The following is an 18,351-nucleotide window of genomic DNA, read 5'->3' as shown; positions in this document are numbered from 1 at the left end:
CGTGCTTCCTCCACTGAGCCAATAGGAGCACGATATCACAGCAGTCGTAGGAGGCTCCAGCCAATTAGGCTCGGCGATACTGGGAGGTGCTTTCCAAGATGGCGGCGCCCATATAATTTTTTTGTACAGTACCGGGCTGATAGAGGCCGTTCCGCTGGAAGGTTTAGGCTTTGTAGGGAAGATGTTGCGTGCCTCGCTCCGAGAGGTGAGGGGGGGGGGGTACGGCTGGGATCGGCCCACTGTCCCTGGATGGGAGGGTCAAGCCGTTCGTGCTGCACTTTTCCTGCTGCTCTGTGTTTGATCGAGCGCTCTGTCGCCGTGAAATTGATGGAATCCTTTTGAGAGTGCATATTCCTTTATTCAGCAGTAAGAAATATATGAGAGAGAGAGAGAGAAAAAACAAGGAAAGCTTTCCCAAGCGTTGCTTGTTGGATTTGTGGTTGTAATGTCGCTTTAAGATGACGATCTTAACCTAAATGAGAAATTTAGAGACACCTTAAAGACTAACATTTTTTTCAAGCACATGGAGGGGGATAGCTCATTTCTAAATGAAGTGGAGTCTAATCCATTAATTCATGCTGTGAATAAAATGTTAGTTTGCTGTTTAGTTTTCATTTCTGTTTCAATAGGCTATCATGAGTATTCCTCTGAAACCTTATCCTGTTGTACTATTGCTCTGACAAAGATTCTGGCGACAGTAACCTTGTTTACCGTTGTTTACTATTTCTTGGTCAGTTTGCTGCATGTGGGTAAAAACTAAAAAAGAATATAAAGCACCAGTTATTATTCATGAAAAAGGCAAATATCTGATACCTTTAGCACTTAAATAATTTCCAACAGGAAAAAACAAAAGACCTTTATCTTTCTAAAAATGCCAAGGAGACTACCCTGGACAGATAATTTCCACAGCTAAGATGCACCACACAGGAGATCCTCAATCTTTGCTTTTGTAGTTAATTAAGTTGCAGAGTCTACCCAACATAACAACAAAAATGCCTGTTATTAAGGTTGAAAGTCAGACACTTGTCTATGGCAGGAAAGGGTTTCTTGCATCTGCACAGCTTGTGTAATCACTGGCTAAAAAGGGGGTTGTGCTTGTATTTTTTTAAAAAAGAGAAGCCTAGTCATATGGGCTTAACTCCAACACAACATTTCTTCAGATAGAATGCAAGCTATGACATTCTTGTTTTTCCAGTAGCAGTATTTCAGGTGAGGGGCATTTTCAGCTACAGTAGAAGAACAAAAGGAAATAATTCCTTCTGTAAAAATAAAAATTTTCCCTTGACTTGAGCCTATGATAGTTTCTTACCTGAAGTGAAGAGAAATACAGTGTGGATCAATTTGAAGGGGAAATTAATCTAGTGATAGTTTTATGGATAATGGTCCCAAGTCCTAGCCTTTATCCAACATGCATAGGAGTACTGGCACTCCCATGTCATCTGTCATCTTTCCTGGTACACAGGAACAGTAGGAATTGATTTATGAAAAGTCTCGGGGAGACAAGGCAACTATAAATTTATAAATACCTACATTTCTAGTATAATTACTCAACATTATTTCAGAAAGACTTGGGACTCTTTCATGCAATGTATGTTTTAATTGTTATTTTTAATTACATTTTTATTCTGCCCTTAGAAGAAACTTGGGGTGGTGGACATGGTTCTCTCCTTACCAGTATTATCCTCACAACAGTCCTGTGAGAGATATTAGACAGAGTAGGATGGGCCCATGGCCAGACAGTGACCCTCATTGCTGAGAGGGATTTGAACAGCCTTCTCTTACTGCAGTTCAATACTTTGAATCACAACTTTGATTTTATATCATTGTAATGTTGTTTGCTGAAACAATGATTTATTTGATACAAAATTACTGTATGCACAAATGTCATTGCAAGTAGAAAACTTAGTTTCAGAAACCTGACTTGTTTTTTTCTTGATTCCTTTTATAAATGGCTGCCATTTCAGATTTCTGCAGCATTAAAGGAAGGGAAAGTGAGTCCAGTAGAGCTCTGTCAGAAGTGTCTTGCCTTAATCAAGGCCACCAGATTTCTTAATGCTTATATCTCTGTAACAGAAGGCACAGCATTAAAACAGGCTGAAGCATCTGAAAAAAGATACAGAAAAGGTAAATTTATCCTGTAAAACAATTTTTTCCCTATCTTTTGTTATTTAACAATGTTGTAAAAGGTACAGCTGAGTTTATTTTAGTCAAGTGCTGGGCTTGATAAATCCCAGGAGCCAGGTCATCATGGCACTCAGAAATATAATTATGCTACTTAATATTTCCAATTATGATTTCATTGCAGTGTCTCTCAACAGATACGCAAATGGTTGGATCTACTGGTGCAAAAGGAAGGAAAGGGTCCTTTTTACCACCAAAAACATTTGGGATCATGAGGTTTGCAATGACAAGAGCCATTTGGAAGGGGACCTGTAATAAGGAGTGGAATTGGCTAAGATTGAGCAAAAACTTTGCTAAATCCAACCCAAAGTTTATTTATTATTTTCCTTCAGAATATTTTCTTATATAACTTATGAATACATTGTTGGTATGACATAAAAAGTTCTTGTAATAACTTGTTGGTATGTAGATTTTTACACCAGTCAGGATTGGTGGATAAATTTAATTCTTAACCAATTGTGTTCTGTACTGACTCCCAATATTCAATTAAATTGAATTTAAAGTTTGGTTTGGGGGTAGCATCATTAAAAAATGTAAAACTCTAAGTGATGAAAAATGATGCTGGCTCCTACAGCCAAACAAAATTTGTTGAAAGCTGGTCTAGTGGCCTGGCAGATTTATGACCTAGTTCTCAAAACACATTTGTTTGTACCAACATTATGTGCCTGTTGTGCTGTCTGTGTACTGTCAGCATGGAGTTGAGTTCCATGTTATTTAGCTGCAGTTACGCAGCCAAATCCTGAGCCTAACTTAAACATGACACTGGCTAGGCAAAGGGAATGACTCTTCCCTTGTGACTTTTGCATGTACTCAGCCTTTTGTCCAAACCTGGCTACAACATGTGCAAAACAGCACTGCAGGCTCAGATCACATGCCAGCACAATATCCACAAGGATGACGTATCTCTGGCAAACAAAGTTTGTGTGGCTGCTGCACATGAGTTACAGCCCAGTTTAAAGAAGACCTTACAAAAACCCAGGGGTGGATATTTTGGCCTTATGAGTGTTACATTTAAATAAAATAAAGAATCTGAAAATCAGGATTCAATCATGCTAGCTTCACTAGTAGGTAAGGATGTGTGCATAGGCTGGACATTTTTAAATAAATAAATGAACCAACCTAAATCTCCAGCTGGCTCAAACCATGTCCTTTAATTTGGTCTATTTAACATTTTCCCAGTTTAACTGAATTAAACCATGAGGTGGAGACAGCGCTGGTCTCCCTGACAGATGAACTCCGGTGCCAGCTGGATCAGGGCGAGTCAGCTCATTATGTTAGATCTGTCGGCCGCTTTTGATGTAGTCGATCACGAGTTATTGGTTCACCACCTCACCAGGACGGGGATATAGGGCGCAGCCCTTGATTGGCTACGCACTTTTCTCCAGAACCAGATCCAGAGGATGGCAGTGGGGAATGTGTTGTCACACTCCTGTAGTCTCCCTTATGGAGTTCCTCAGGGGGTGGTGTTCTTCCCCAGTCTTTTCAGCATCTTTATGCGCCCTTTGGTTCAGCTGGTCCGGAGTTTTGGGTGGGGCCATCATCAATATGCAAATGACACCCAGCTCTATCTCCTCATGGACAGCCACCCTTCCATCCTCCCAGAACCATTTGCCAGATGTTTGGAAGCCATGACAGGATAGCTTGAGCAGAGTCACCTGAAACTCAACCCCTCCAAGATGGAGTTCCTATGGCTGGGTAGGAAAGTGGCGGAACAGGAAGCCCGTACCGGTTGGGACGCAACTGATCACCGCAAGCCTGACAAGGAATCTGGGAGTGACCTTGGATGCCTCACTGACCATGGAGGCACAGGTCAAGAAGGTAGCCCACCAGGTGTTTTTCCATCTTTGTCAGGCGAGGCTATTAGTGACCTGGTGATCCACGCAATGGTCACCTCCAGAAGAGACTTCTGTAACTTGCTTTATGTGGGCTTGCCCTTTTCCCTTACTCAGAAATTGCAGCTGGTGCTGAATGTGGCTGCTAGGGTCCTCACAGGAACACCTTGGAGGGCCCATATCCAGCCAGTGCTGAGGCAGCTGTATTGGTTGCCAGTTGCGGCCCGGATACGGTTCAGGATTTTGGTTTTGACCTTTAAGGCCCTTGGTGGTCTGGGGCCACATATCTGAGGGACTGTTTGTCACCCTATGCCCCCCACAGGGCTTTGCGCTCTGTGGCTACAAACTTGTTGTTTGATCCTGACACCACGGAAGTACGCTTGGCCTCAACCAGGGCCAGAGCCGTTTCGGTCCCTTCCTGGTGGAATGAGCTCCCAGGAGAGTTTCGGGCTCCATTGGAGCTGCTGGATTTCCACAGGGCCCACAAGACACAGCTCTTCCGCCAGGTCTGTGATTGAGGCCAGTGCAGGAGAAAGATCTGATTCCAATCCCCCCCCCCAGAAGTATATCATCCTTCAACCATCTTGAGGATGTTTGTTGAAACAGCCCTCTGCCACCCGGTAGCAGTTGTTCCATTAGGGGAAGGATTGTTTTCTGCCATGTTGGGTTTTTTATTGGGTCTTATTGGGGTTTTATCTTGTAACCCACCATAAGCCAGCATGCTGAGAGTAGTGGGTAATAAATGTAATAAATAATCATAATAATTAAAATAATATTCTTGCTTAAGTGCTTTGTAGAACAAAGTTTATTTAACAATATGTTGAAAACTAACCTTGGTAAAGGCTCATTGTGTCCTGAACTACTTTAAAGAAAGAAGAGTATGCCGTACATAGGATTCCGGTGGTATTTCTCATTCCTGTAATACTGCTTATCTTAAGAGGTGGAACTACATTAGAAATGTTGTATGCATCAAGTATATGTAAGTTTCTGTTAGTAAGGCTGAGGCTTCGTAGAATGTGTCATGCAAATATTAAAGCCAAGCACATTTGGCTGCCTGAAAATCTGTTTTGTTGAATGATAAACAAAAATATATACTAGGTGTCTATTCACATTCAACTGCACTGTTATGGCAGATTATATGACTGAACCCAAGATTCCCAATGCAAGCACAAAGAAATACTGTATCATCTTGCTTTGATGCTGGGTGTTGGCTCTGGTGCACTGGAGAAGGGTCACCCTGTGGCTCATAAGTACTGCACAGTGAGTTATGGTTGGGGAGGATATCTGTATTCCAAATGGCTCATTCTAAGGGTTGTGTAAGGAGTCCAGCTACTAGCACTAAGCACAGCAGTGCTTGCAAAAGGGATTCAAATGGAAAGGGTACTTATGCCTGATCCTACAGTGCGAAAGCTACTGAGGGAATTCATCTTGCTATGTGAAAAGTAATGTAAATAATATTCCATACCTATGATTTTAAAAGCCCTTATGTTGTCTATAATGTAGGCCAGAGGCTGGGAGACTTAGATGGAATTCCTATTGCAGTTAAAGACAACTTCAGTACGATGGGTATTGAAACAACATGTGCGTCCAACATGTTAAAAGGTAAATCATTATACTGGGTTTTTTGTTTGTTTGCTTGTTTGTTTTTTCCATCTCAAAATTCTTTTAGGGAATAGACATGGGTGGGTGATGCCTCTGCTCCTGTGGTGTCGTCCCTTGGGAATGTTGTGGGGGTCTTGCAGGGTGGGGGCTGGAATAGGAGAAGAATCAACAGAGATGATGCACAAGCAGAAATGCCACATGAACACGCAGAATGAAACATACTAGTGTTTAAATTTTGTCAGGATTGTCTGTGTTAGGTGCCATCAAGTTGTTCCCAATTTATATCAATCTTATGATTTAACGTCCTTCAAAACATCCTGTTGTTAACAGCCTTGCTCGGGTCTTGCAAACTGAGGGTCATGGCTTCCTTGATTTGAGTCTATCCGTCTCATGCTGGGCCTTCCCCTGCAACCTTCGATTTTTCCTACCATGGTTGTCTTTGTCCAGTGACTCTGGTCATCTCATAATGTGACCACAGTACAATAGCTTCAGTTTATTAACGCCCATATAAATCCAACAAATCTTGCACTTTTCTTTGGATTGATTTTCTGATCTACTTATAATGATGTTTATGTCAATTCTTTGGTATTCTGGGGTCAAGACCCATCCCTGAGTCCCCTTGAGCCATTGCCCCTCTAATAGGCCAGCAGTCTGCGGACCTGAGGGTCTCTGAGGCTGCATGCACACAAGAAATCAGACCTTTTCTTAACAGAATAGGATAAATAACAAAAAGCGGGGGGGGGGGGGGAGGAATACTGTTAGGTGACACAGTCTGCTTGATTAAATAGTACAAAACAATAAAAAATGACTTTTCTGCCTAACATATATACCTGACATTAATCCCCCCAAAATAGTGTTCAATGTTCTTCTGCAATTCAGCATAGTCTGTGCTTCTTTCCAGTAAAATCACCAAATCAGCAGTCCCCTTCCGTTAATCTCTAGCTCAGTTATACTCTTTGGGTCCTTGGTGTCAGGTGAGGCTCCAAATCCAGTCAGAGGCCACATTCACAAGAGTTCTCTGGAAGATGGCAGCATCCCTCCTGCTCCTACCTTACAGATCACAGGTTTTCAGGAAGAACTAATTGCCATATTCTTGGCTCTGGCCTTGAGAAAGCTAAGAGCCTGTGAACAAAAGGCATAAGTTTGGGTCACCTGCAAAGCTGGAGTGTGTCCACTAATATTCACCTTAACCCTTGGGAGGAATTAGAGTGCTTTGCCTCTCAGCTTGCTAACAAATCTAGTTGTATTCATTTGCAGTGCTGTTGGTTCTTGTCTGGCTTTCAGGTAATATTGCTAATTTGGCTTTTTAATGGAGTTGTTTTTACATGTTTCTTTTTCTCTCTGCTTTATTGTTTGTTTTAATATTGTTAGCCACATGGGGAATTGATACAGCTTGGTGGATATAATTTATTTTAATGATTGCTTGAAGAAATTAATGCAGCCTTTGATGTACTAAAAATCTGCATGATGTTATTGGTTCTGTTAATAATGTATTTAAATAAATCATCTGACATGGGAAAAACACAAAACACACATGTAAATATGCAAATGTAGATAAACTATATTAAAATAAAACAAAGTTAAGCTATTTTAGTACACACCTGGGGAATTCAGTGGTTTTCACACTCATTCCTGCCAGAAAACTGTAGTGTAATTCCTTTTTATTAGGATCGACCAGAACCTCACAAAATAGTGAGGGTAAGCCTTCAAATTCCCCAGGCTAGATCAGATGATTTATTTATGGTCATTGACCAGCATGGCTAGATGTTTACAGAATAGCAGGAGAGGGAGGATTTTTTAATTTTTATTTTATTGTTTGATTTATTACTGGCCACTCCCAGTCTCGCCAGTTCATGGCAGGCTATAGTAAAAGGATTTCGGGTTCATCCATCATTCCCTGAAATTCTGCAACTTATACCTTTCTTAAAATTGAGAGCAGGAGCTTTTGCCAGCAAGTCAATAAATGCCAGATTGGGTAGCCTTATTTAGTAGAGTAGAGGCATGTAACTCATGTAATTGCAGTACTATTGGAAGAATCTAGTCTTTTTTACTTGTATAATTCCTTTCTTGGTTGGCTTAATAAGGGATTTCCCAACATTTGAAAAATTTAAACATCACAGTATTATTGTAATACCTTTCAAGCATGTTTGTCTATCTTTGCAAAGGCAAAATCCAGTTACTAAGGTATAAAGTTATAGAAAAATACATAGGCTTCAGTCAGCCCAGTATTTGTCGTATTTTTCAGGTTATATCCCCCCTTACAATGCAACAGTAGTTCAGAAATTGCTGGATCAAGGAGCTGTACTTGTTGGCAAAACAAATCTAGATGAATTTGCTATGGGGTAAGTGCCACAAAATCTTGAGCCTCCTTAGTGCTTGTTGCCCTATTATCTTTTTGTTGAATTGTGTGGTTACAAGGGGAAATAGATTGGCCACATGGTAATGAGTTACATGGTTAGCAGTGCTCATTCTGGAGAAGTACAGGGTGATTGAACAAGCTCTGAATCCTTTGCCATCCACCAACCCCCTAGTTGTTCCTGCTCTTGTTTCTAGGATTTCACCTGATAGTGCTCATGCCCATTCAAGCCTGTCTTTACAAACCCGGTAGTTGGAAACTACGTTGTGGTTTTTATTTATTTATTTTTATTTATTTTTTATTTTTTTATTTATTTAGTTAGTTAGTTAGTTATTTTTAGAGAGACAGCTAAGGCCTTCAGAAAACACAATACACTGTACTTGTGTGAAAACGCATCCCTAAATTTTACCTGGTTAGGGCATATAAAATAACTTGGCTTTTATGGCTAAATGAGCATACTGATTAGCATAGGTAATGATTCCTCACTTGGAACTGTGGAGCAGCTCCATAGATTATGTCTGGAATTATGTCCTTAAGGTATGTTTTTTTTAATTGTATTCTTTGTGTTGTAAACCAGCCCAAGCCAGCACTTAGGAGGGGTGTGTGAATAACTTGAAATCAAATTAAATAAAAAGGCATCTTTTTTAAAACTACAGAAAAATCCTTAAAGAACTACAGATTTGTTACCCCTGAATGATCACGGCTAGTAGCCCAAGTAATAGTGAACACACATACGTTTGTATTGATTTTTCTTTATATGTGCATTAATTCTCATGTTATATTCAATGTACATTACAGTACATCATGTAGTACAAACCTCACAATGATCCAAGCACTGGTTCCCAATTGCATTTTGTCAAGCGAATATATGGATGCTCTTTCTTACAAGCATATTACACAAATATATACAGACTGTGAACAAAGCTATTGTGTAAAGATATCAGAGTCTAGGGACTGAAAATGGACAGATCTTTTGTGATTGCAGTTTGGAACAAGTGGATCAAATGCACTTGGATAAAAGATGGTTAGACCTATCAATAAGCCTGCATCTTTCCTTTCCTCTGATTTCCTTACTCTAGTTCAGGAAGCACAGATGGGGTGTTTGGACCAGTGAGAAACCCCTGGAGTTATTCACAACAATACAGAGGAAAATGTCTGCGAAACTCAAGCACAAGGAATGAAGAGTTCAGCTGGTTGATAACAGGCGGGAGCTCTGGAGGCAGTGCAGCTGCAGTATCATCTTTCACTTGCTTTGCGTAAGAAGCATTTTTGAAGGTTTCTAATTTAAAATCATAGTGCTACTAATTAAGTGTTTAGTGCCAGAAGTTTGCTGGGTGGCAAACAAAACCCAGAAGCTACACCATTTTGAACTAGTACATGAAATTTATTCTGAAACAGAAAGAACTACACTAGATCAAAAGGAGTCTTGAACCTATGGTGATCCTCACCTTGACTTTTTAAATCCAAGACTGAAAAATAATTCATTCTAAGCACTTTTTATAATCTCAACATGAGCACTATGTACTCCTCAAAAAGAATTTATTGTGGCAATAAGGAGTAAGGGATGTTACTGATCCTCCTATTTGAGAACTGCTATGGGATCAAAAATCTGTCCAGCAGCCCAATCACACAGAAACATAAACCTTTTAATTTGGTGAGACTTACAACATCTCACCCTTAAAGATTAAATGCCCTTTCAGCCCAGATATTGTTCTAGTATTAACGTGAGCCCATTGTCTGGAAATCCCTCTCACGCTTCTGATTCGAGGTTTATTCTTGGTTACCAAGCTGTGCTGACAAAAATAATTTTTTTAAAACAATAATTTATTTTAAAGTAAAAACCTAGAGGGAATAACTAAAAGAAATCCTGATATTAATACACTGACACAGTCCATTGCCTGCAGACTCCTAGGCAGGGGAAACCTCCAGCCCCCATTTCTACCAGTGCTACAGAATCTGGGTGGGTGGTTTCTCCCTGAACCTTCCTGGTCATTAGTTCTGTATACTTCCTGTATTGTAACTTTGTATAAAGGCAACATGTATCCTTGAATAGCTGCTCGTTGTTGATCTTTTTTTCATCCATATGGAAGCTCTATTAGATACATGATGCCTTATATCTTCTCTTCCTTCAAAGTGTCTCAAAACATCCAGTATTATTCAGGGCCTTTTAGCTTTAACAAGTCCAGTCCTATTCCTTCAGGCCATTCACGTTGGTTAGTAATCATCACTTAGCAATAAAAGGCTCTTCAGGCTGTTACGCTTAAACAGCATGATAGGAGTCTGCTGCAAAGCATAGCTATGATAATGTGATCATAGGAAGTAACCATTAGTCACAAGTTATTTAAAGGCACAGTGTGGTTTTAAAAACATTTTGTACTCTTATTTCACTTAATCTTCCTTATACCTCAGTCACCTTCTGTATATGTATATCTAGCAGCTTCTGTATATAGGCATCTACCAGTCCATTCCGTGTGCCTGATGAATTAGCATTTTATATTATTAGAATGAATCCAGAAATTATCTTGGGCACAAATCATCATAGGCATAAGAGCAAAGCCAATTGTGACCTGAAATCTGTTCCTGATAATAACTTTTTCTCAATTCACAGGGCACTGGGATCCGATACTGGAGGGTCAACCAGAAATCCAGCCTCTCTCTCTGGAGTTGTTGGTTTGAAGCCAACATATGGCTTAGTTTCCCGCCATGGCCTCATACCGCTTGTGAATTCCATGGATGTGCCAGGCATTTTAACTAGATGTGTGGATGATGCGGCCACCGTGTTGGGTAGGACAAATGTACCTATTTCCCCAGTGTAATTGTCTCAAAATTCATTTGGTTCCAGTAGTGTACTGTTTTCTGGAGCTGACCATGGTCTTTGCTTCTTTCAGGAGTACTTGGTGGGCATGATCCAAAAGACTCAACCACAGTACAGGACCCCTTTCATCTATTCCAGATTCCCAGGATTCCAGATATCAGTCAGCTCTGCATAGGCATACCAAAGGTGACTCTAAACCACTGGTCATTGGGCAGGGGGGAATGAACTGGCACCAAAACAGATTTTTTTTTCTGGTGTTCTGATTCATGTGACAAGGGCGGCCAGCATGGTATAGCCTACTCTCATCCAATCTCAGTTCACTCACTGAGACAAGTCATTTGAATACTTGATTCTTCAGCATTAGATTCTGTACATGTCCCCCCAAATAGCAGGAGAGATCATGTTCCTTCTATGTAATGTATAGCAGGAGTAGTCAACCTGTGGTCCTCCAGATGTCCATGGACTACAATTCTCATGGGAATTGTAGTCCATGGACATCTGGAGGACCACAGGTTGACTACCCCTGATGTATAGAACTTATAGAACATCCATGTGTGGAAGGAGCATTCCCAAACTATCATTACTATATTTTAAGCAGGATCTTTGTTTGAACAGTGAGATATGTAAGCATAGATATGTACCTGTAGGTATAGATATATCACATACTTTTATGTGAAACAATAAGTGTTTCACATTTCTGTTTTGAAGTGACATTTATTCAAGAATGATGACTTGTGGAAGCAAAAACACTCCTCCCGTGTCTTGGCCACCACTGCAGAGCCGGACCTTGCTCAGTGTGTCTGTTAAATTGCAAAGTGTCATGTTGCTTCACACCTTTCCATCATTAGTCCATGAAAGTTGGGTCTGTACAAAGCTGTAACTGATAATCCTAGCTTTTCTTTTATTGATGAGCTCCCTGCCGACAACTGTGCCCTTCCTCATCATCCAGGTCTTTGGGCTAGAACTGCCGTGACTCATCTCAACCATTCCCAAATAGCTCCCAAAGGTAGATGGTCCTTTGAAGGAAGCCTCATTTTGGCACTGAAACAGGAATTGATTGGGCACACAGCGTCCTAACTGGCTGCCAAAGGAGACACAGTTCCCTAATAATTAAACAGAGATCCATGGTTTAGAGAAAAAGAATTTGACCTCCGGAATTTTCTTTGACATACTACAAAGCAACTTCAGTACTCCCCCCCCACCACCACTACCACCACCACCACATTACCATGCATGAGCATTGTAAAATATTCTGAGATCTGGTTAATGGCGTTGCATTTTTCTCCCCTTCCCAAGGAATACGATGCACCGGGAATGTCGAGTGAAACTCGGGCAGTGTGGTCCAAGGCAGCTGGCTTATTTGAGAAAGCAGGCGCCAAAGTGGTTGAAGTGAGTCTGCCCCACACTTGTTACTCAATTGTCTGTTACCATGTGCTGTGCGCAGCTGAAGTAGCATCAAACATGGCCCGGTTTGATGGCCTGGAGTACGGTAAGGCTTGTTTAAGTGGTTCCATTTCCAAGCATAGTTATGCAAATATGCATTGTGAACTTGTTGGGTCTTGCAAAGATTGCCACTATTGTGTAAGTGGAGAAGGGATTTTTGTCAGTAGAGATTTTTGTCACCTGGAGATTTAGGGGGCGGAGCCTAAGGAGGTTAGGGGTTGCAGAGGGGAGGGACTTCAGTGGGCTGTAATGCCACAGAGTCCATCTTCCAAAGGAACAAATCTGTGTCACCAGCAGATTAGTTATACTACCAGGACATCTTCAGCCACCACCTGGAGATTGGCAACCCTATCCATCATCCAGGAAGAGCAGTGATTTGGTCTGAATCAGGGGAAATAGCCCTTCCACACTTGTGCCCATGACAGTTATTGCATAGTAGTTCAAAAACTGGGGATCTGATACCATGTTGGTTAACCCAGGGGTAGTCAACCTGTGGTCCTCCAGATGTCCATGGACTACAATTCCCATTGGAATTGTAGCCCATGAACATCTAGAGGACCACAGGTTGACTACCCCTGGGTTAAGCTATACAAAGTGTGGTTCAGCTGTAGTCAAGCCACGCTGTGCAGGAGACTGCATTTAAAAACACAACCCGTGATATTTTTAAAAGGAAAACCCCCTCCTTGAGCAGCTTATAAATCACTGTCTGAGTCACAAACCACAGTATAGAACCAGTTATTATCTGGAATAAAGGCAGATTCATTGACGATATCTGAAGAAGTGCCCTTCCCCACCCCAGTGAGGCATCTTCTCAGAAATGCATTTTGGCCAAAGAAAGATTAGATGTACACCAAAACCCTTTTTCAATTCATGGGAAGTCTTTCACTGACCTCACTTGGTGGGTGTGGTTTTTTTCATATTATTATTATCATCATCATCATTTCTAGGAGCATGTTTTTATTCTGAAAGAAGTGTTGTCGCAGCTGTGTCCTTAGGAGAGCATGCTCTGCAGCACAGAGTACATGCATTGTTCAGCTCTATTGTTAGTCTGCCCTCAAGGTCAGAAGATGAGGGAATACGGTGTTATTGAAATAACGCTGAACTTCCTGTTGCAAAGAATAGGAAGGGAATCGGGGAACTCTCTTTTTACAGAATGGCAGCCTGATCACAGGCATTGATTCCTGCTTAGTACTCCTGTATTCCCCAGGGCCAGGCCAATATTGTACTTAAATAACTCCCACAGGCTGTTTTCAAGCAGTTTATTATTAGATTGACCAATATGAGTAAATCCATCTAATTCAAAATGTGGGCATTTAATTATTTTGAAATTTGTATTCCTTCCTGTCTTTGAAAACTCAGGACAGATTACAGTAATATAAAATACATACATATATTTCATAAATATAAATTAAACGTTAAGCATGAAAACATTAATATTAATTATTTTATTAAATATTAAAATATTAGTTATTAAAATTGCCCCTAGTGCTTTTTCTCATGTGGGCGGGGGGGGGGTGTGTGGAAGAGTTCACAGGAAGGTTTGAGTCGGGCGGAGCCAGACAGAGACCCCAGCGGTTTTTGAAGTTTCTCCTGGCCTCCGCCGTAGCCTGGCAAAACATCTCTTGCCTTGGAAGCCCTGGGAACTGCCAAAGGCCCCGCAGGGCTCTGACCTCCTTCAGCAGAGTCCCACCAGGCCAGAGCCAGGGTCAAAATACTGGTTGGGGCCAGTTTGAGCTCCTTGGGGCTGGGGATTGATGTGGTCATCAAGGACTGAATTATCACCCCTGCTAAGCTGCACCCCATATCTTGTTAGTAATTATTTGTTTATGTTTCATATTTGTTAGCCATCTTTAGTGTTCTTTTCCTAATAGAAAGGCAGAACATAAATAAATAAAGAAGAGCCTGCTGGTTCAGAGCAAGGGGCCCTCTAGTCCAGCATCCCATTTCAATCAGGGACCAACCGGGTGTTCCTGGAAGGCCTGTAGCAGGACACTTGTTTGTTTGTTTGTTTGTATTTTTATACCGCCCATTCTTTACGGCTCTGGGCAGTTTACATGGAACATTATAACGCTCTATAACATTATACAGGTTTCAACAGAACAACACAATCTATCAGTAACAATTACAACACAACATGAATAACAATGGTGGGGAGAACAAATTGTTTTCAAATGGATATGTGTCAGGCTATTTTATAATTGGTATGAATGTACAGAACATCCACTATCATCACAACATTTCCTGATATCCACCATCGCTTAACTAATGTTTCCCCCTGATTGCACTTGTGTGGCAAGTGTGCTCCCTTAGAGTTAATATCTATTAAATTTCCAATACTGCAGGCAGTTATTATTAACATACGCAGCCCTGGCAACACCAACAGGCTACTTCCATGAATGAGCGAACGAATGAATGAGTGTATTCTAATTGCAGAAGCAATTAGAAGAGTAAATTCTAGAACTTCAATAAGGATATTCCAGCTTCTGTGGCAGCATATGCAGCATGATCAGCTGATTTCCTGGCTGGCTTCATCCAATGGCAGCTGATGAAATCCATAATAACTTTGAAACCATTCTGCCAAGGAGGAAACAGAAACATTTAGCTGTACGCAACAGCAGTGTATAAATGGATACACTTTAGTGATTTCTGTTGTTTATTCATGAGGAAACGTTGAATGGCTCTCGGACGTGTTCCCAAATTGCTGGTGACTTTTAATTTTAGGACATCGCAGCAGTGCTGACAAGTCCACAGAAGCTTTGTATGCAGCGACACGCCGGGAAGGCTTTAATGATGTTGTAAGGGGAAGAATTCTATCAGGAAACTATTTCTTGCTAAAACAGTAAGTTCAGCACATTATAAAGCTCAGATTTACAAAGCCAGCATTTTATTTGTTGTGCAGTTAGGGATGAAATTACTCATGCTGGACATTTTTTTCCACCTAGTTAAGGCAATATTATTATTGCTGATAATGCCATAGCTGCAAGATACAGCAAAACAGTCTTTCCTAAAATTCTGCAAAATCTAATAGGTGACTTGTGGGTTTTCTTCTACCACTGTCTCCTCGCTAGGGAGCTTATTGCTACTTTCACTTAATTTAAAATGTAGGTATGTATACATATTAAACAGTTTTCTTCCTTCTGATAAATAACATCGTTCAGCAGTTGCTTTGGTTTAGACCTCAGAATCCTGCATTCAGGTCTCAGCTGAAACAAACTTGGGTGAGTCACTTACAGGCAGTCTCATTTGACTGACTAAAAGGTAAAGGTATCCCCTGTGCAAGCACCGAGTCATGTCTGACCCTTGGGGTGACGCCCTCCAGCGTTTTCATGGCAGACTCAATACGGGGTGGTTTGCCAGTGCCTTCCCCAGTCATTACCATTTACCCCCCAGCAGCAAGCTGGGTCCTCATTTTACCGACCTCGGAAGGATGGAAGGCTGAGTCAACCTTGAGCCGGCTGCTGGGATCGAACTCCCAGCCTCATGGGCAGAGCTTTCAGACGGCTGCCTTACCACTCTGCGCCACAAGAGGCTCTATTTGACTGACTAAGGAGAGACAAAACTTTTCTTTTTTCCTTTTAGTTAAACTTATTGCTTCATGAAACAGAAAAGTATGTTCTATATTGAAGGTTAAAGCCTGCAATATGTTTGGGTGTGGGGCTCTGATACTCACTGGTGTTCTCAGTTTTTCTCCTCCCCCAGCGGCCCCTTCTGACCCTGGAAGCATTGGTTCATGAGGTCATGGGATCAGTGGGCTGCAGGAAGGAGGGAGAAGGGAACAAAATTGCTTCCTCTTCTGTCAGAGAAACTGTGCTGATGGAAGAGGGAAATTTCTGCCCTCTTCCTGCTCCTCACTGCAGCCCCCTGACCTGTAAGGCTGTTACTCCACATGGGTTCTGCAGTGTTGCTGGCCTCAGAAGGAACTCCTTCTGGAGAGGGGAAAGCTGGAAAAATCCACAGCTCTTGTACCAGTGGCTCGCTGGATCCAGAATTAGGTATCTGGAGAAATTTGGTTAGCTCTGATGTGAAAACCAGGAATGAGAACTGTGAAATCTGATAGTGGCAGCGAGCTACAGGTGGTGCTGTAGGAAAGCATTCAAAATGACCTTTTGTGCTGCGGATGGTTGGATAATTTTAGCAGGTTAACAATGGGCAGGTTGGAGAAAATGCCTTTTCTTGAGCAACAGCCTCAGAAGAATTAATGTACTGATGTAACTTGGACACATCCCTATCACCTTTCACTCAGCTCTCATACTGAAAGACTAGCACTCACTTTCCTGCTTTCAGTTTTCACAAGGTCGTTTTTTTGCCTCTTTGTTTGGCCTTTTAGGAATTATGAGACCTATTTCCTTAAAGCCCAGAAAGTGAGAAGACTCATTGCTGCTGATTTTGCAAAAGTCTTCAGTTCTGGTGTTGATGTCCTGCTCACTCCTACTACACTGGACAGTGCTGTGCCCTATGTGGAGTTCACCCGAGAGGACAACAGAACCCGCAGCACCCAAGATGACCTTTTCACTCAGGCTGCTAACATGGCCGGTAACAATTGCTGTTTTTCTCTCTGTGCCTTTGTCACTTCCAAGCAGCCGACTCTGTGATCTGGGAGGTTCCCACTGAGCTGTGCAGCCCCTGGTCCTTTAAAAACATCCACACTGATTTCCTCAGCTACCAGACTGCTTTGTTCTCCTCTCCCTACTGCCAGATCAGTGTACAGGGTTCCTAATGCAACTGTATAAAAACAGTTTGGCCAGCTTGAAAGCGTCCTTCCATTCAGGATTCTGAAAATGATTCTAGGAAGGCCATTCAGGGCAGATAGCTATAGCCTGAGTTTTATCATCTACCAATGAGTTATCATGCCACTAAAGGTCTTCTTTGTTTTTCAGGCCTGCCAGCTATAAACATTCCCGCAACACTCTCTGAACGAGGCTTGCCAATCGGGCTGCAGTTTATCGGCCGTGCGTTCTGTGAGCTGCAGCTTCTTACTGTAGCTAAATGGTTTGAAGAACAAGTACAATTCCCAGTGATCCAGCTACAGGAGATAATGGATCAAGTTGATGCTGTCTCTCAAGAGGAAAAATCAGCCTCTTTTCCTTAACCAAAGACTGGAAATTATGAACTATACAGATTCTAGAGCAGCCTGCTTCTGTCCTCAAAAGACTCAAGAATACAATATCTTTATGAAAAAGATTGATTCAAGGAGCAAGCACTTTAGAATGGAAGACAAAGAAAAATCAGAAGTCTTTAGAGTTTAGTTAAGTTTGTAAGAGACTTGAGCCTGTAATCAATTTCTAAATACAATATTTACTCAAGAGCAAGATTTCTTTCAGCTGTGGCATTGGATGAAAAGGGGGGGTTGTCTTAAATTTGCATACGAATTACAATTATGTCCAACAATAAAAACATTTTTTTGATATTTTGGAGTGAGGGAAGGGCTGTTTTCTTATGTTCAGGGTCACATAATTAGACTGAAGTCTAGTAGCAACAGTAAAGGTCATAAAGCACATCTCCACCCATCTGTCTGAATTTTAGGTAACTGTTGTGGTGTCTGGGTTTTACGATGGTCAGCCCCTGTGGTTAGAATCTAAAACACTTCTCCCGTCCATTTAGTTCAAATTATGTTCTGTTCATGTCAATATCAGGTATCTCCAAAACTCAGGCTGGGTAATTTACATGACATTATCATGCCAAATATGACAGTGTACTGTTGTAGCTGTACTCCTATCACATTTAGGGATACTTGGATAAAATGAGTGATTTATTTATTTTTAGGGAACAGTTTTTAAGGCAAGCAAGTTCTCCAAGTGAGGTATAAAACATTAAAAGCACAAATTACATCTCGCAGTCACTAAATAAGCATTGGGATACATTTAAATCTGGCATTGCAACATAATGTACCTTTCAAATGGAGCCACCTGCATAAACTGGTAGAGGGTTCTCCAAGAGCTCTTATGATCCAAATCCTGCGTCCCGTGAACTACAGCTGGATCTGGTTCGAGCACAGCAGTCCCCGGTTTGGTGCCCCCATGGTACCTGCTGATACCTTTCCTGGCACTTGCTAGAGAAATTGGGCAGGGGCAGGGGGTTGTCCATCAAAGTTTCTGATTGGCCATTGTGTATTTTTTAAAGTA

General features: G+C 41.5%; 1 protein-coding gene across 1 annotated transcript; it reads left to right on the top strand.

Annotated features, from left to right (window-relative positions):
- Window positions 1–52: 52 nt before the first annotated feature.
- On the top strand, window positions 53–17,636 carry QRSL1 (glutaminyl-tRNA amidotransferase subunit QRSL1). Its single transcript, XM_077302864.1, has 11 exons — window positions 53–205; window positions 1,965–2,124; window positions 5,517–5,615; window positions 7,861–7,957; window positions 9,051–9,227; window positions 10,580–10,755; window positions 10,860–10,972; window positions 12,083–12,275; window positions 14,951–15,068; window positions 16,557–16,762; window positions 17,107–17,636. The coding sequence occupies exons 1-11, from the start codon at window positions 182–184 to the stop codon at window positions 17,316–17,318; spliced, it is 1,575 nt and encodes a 524-aa protein (XP_077158979.1). The 5' UTR covers window positions 53–181; the 3' UTR covers window positions 17,319–17,636.
- The last annotated feature ends 715 nt before the right edge of the window (window positions 17,637–18,351 follow it).

Source organism: Paroedura picta, chromosome 1, assembly GCF_049243985.1.
Source record: "Paroedura picta isolate Pp20150507F chromosome 1, Ppicta_v3.0, whole genome shotgun sequence".
Lineage (NCBI taxonomy): Eukaryota > Metazoa > Chordata > Lepidosauria > Squamata > Gekkonidae > Paroedura > Paroedura picta.
This window is presented reverse-complemented; position numbering and strand designations above follow the sequence as displayed.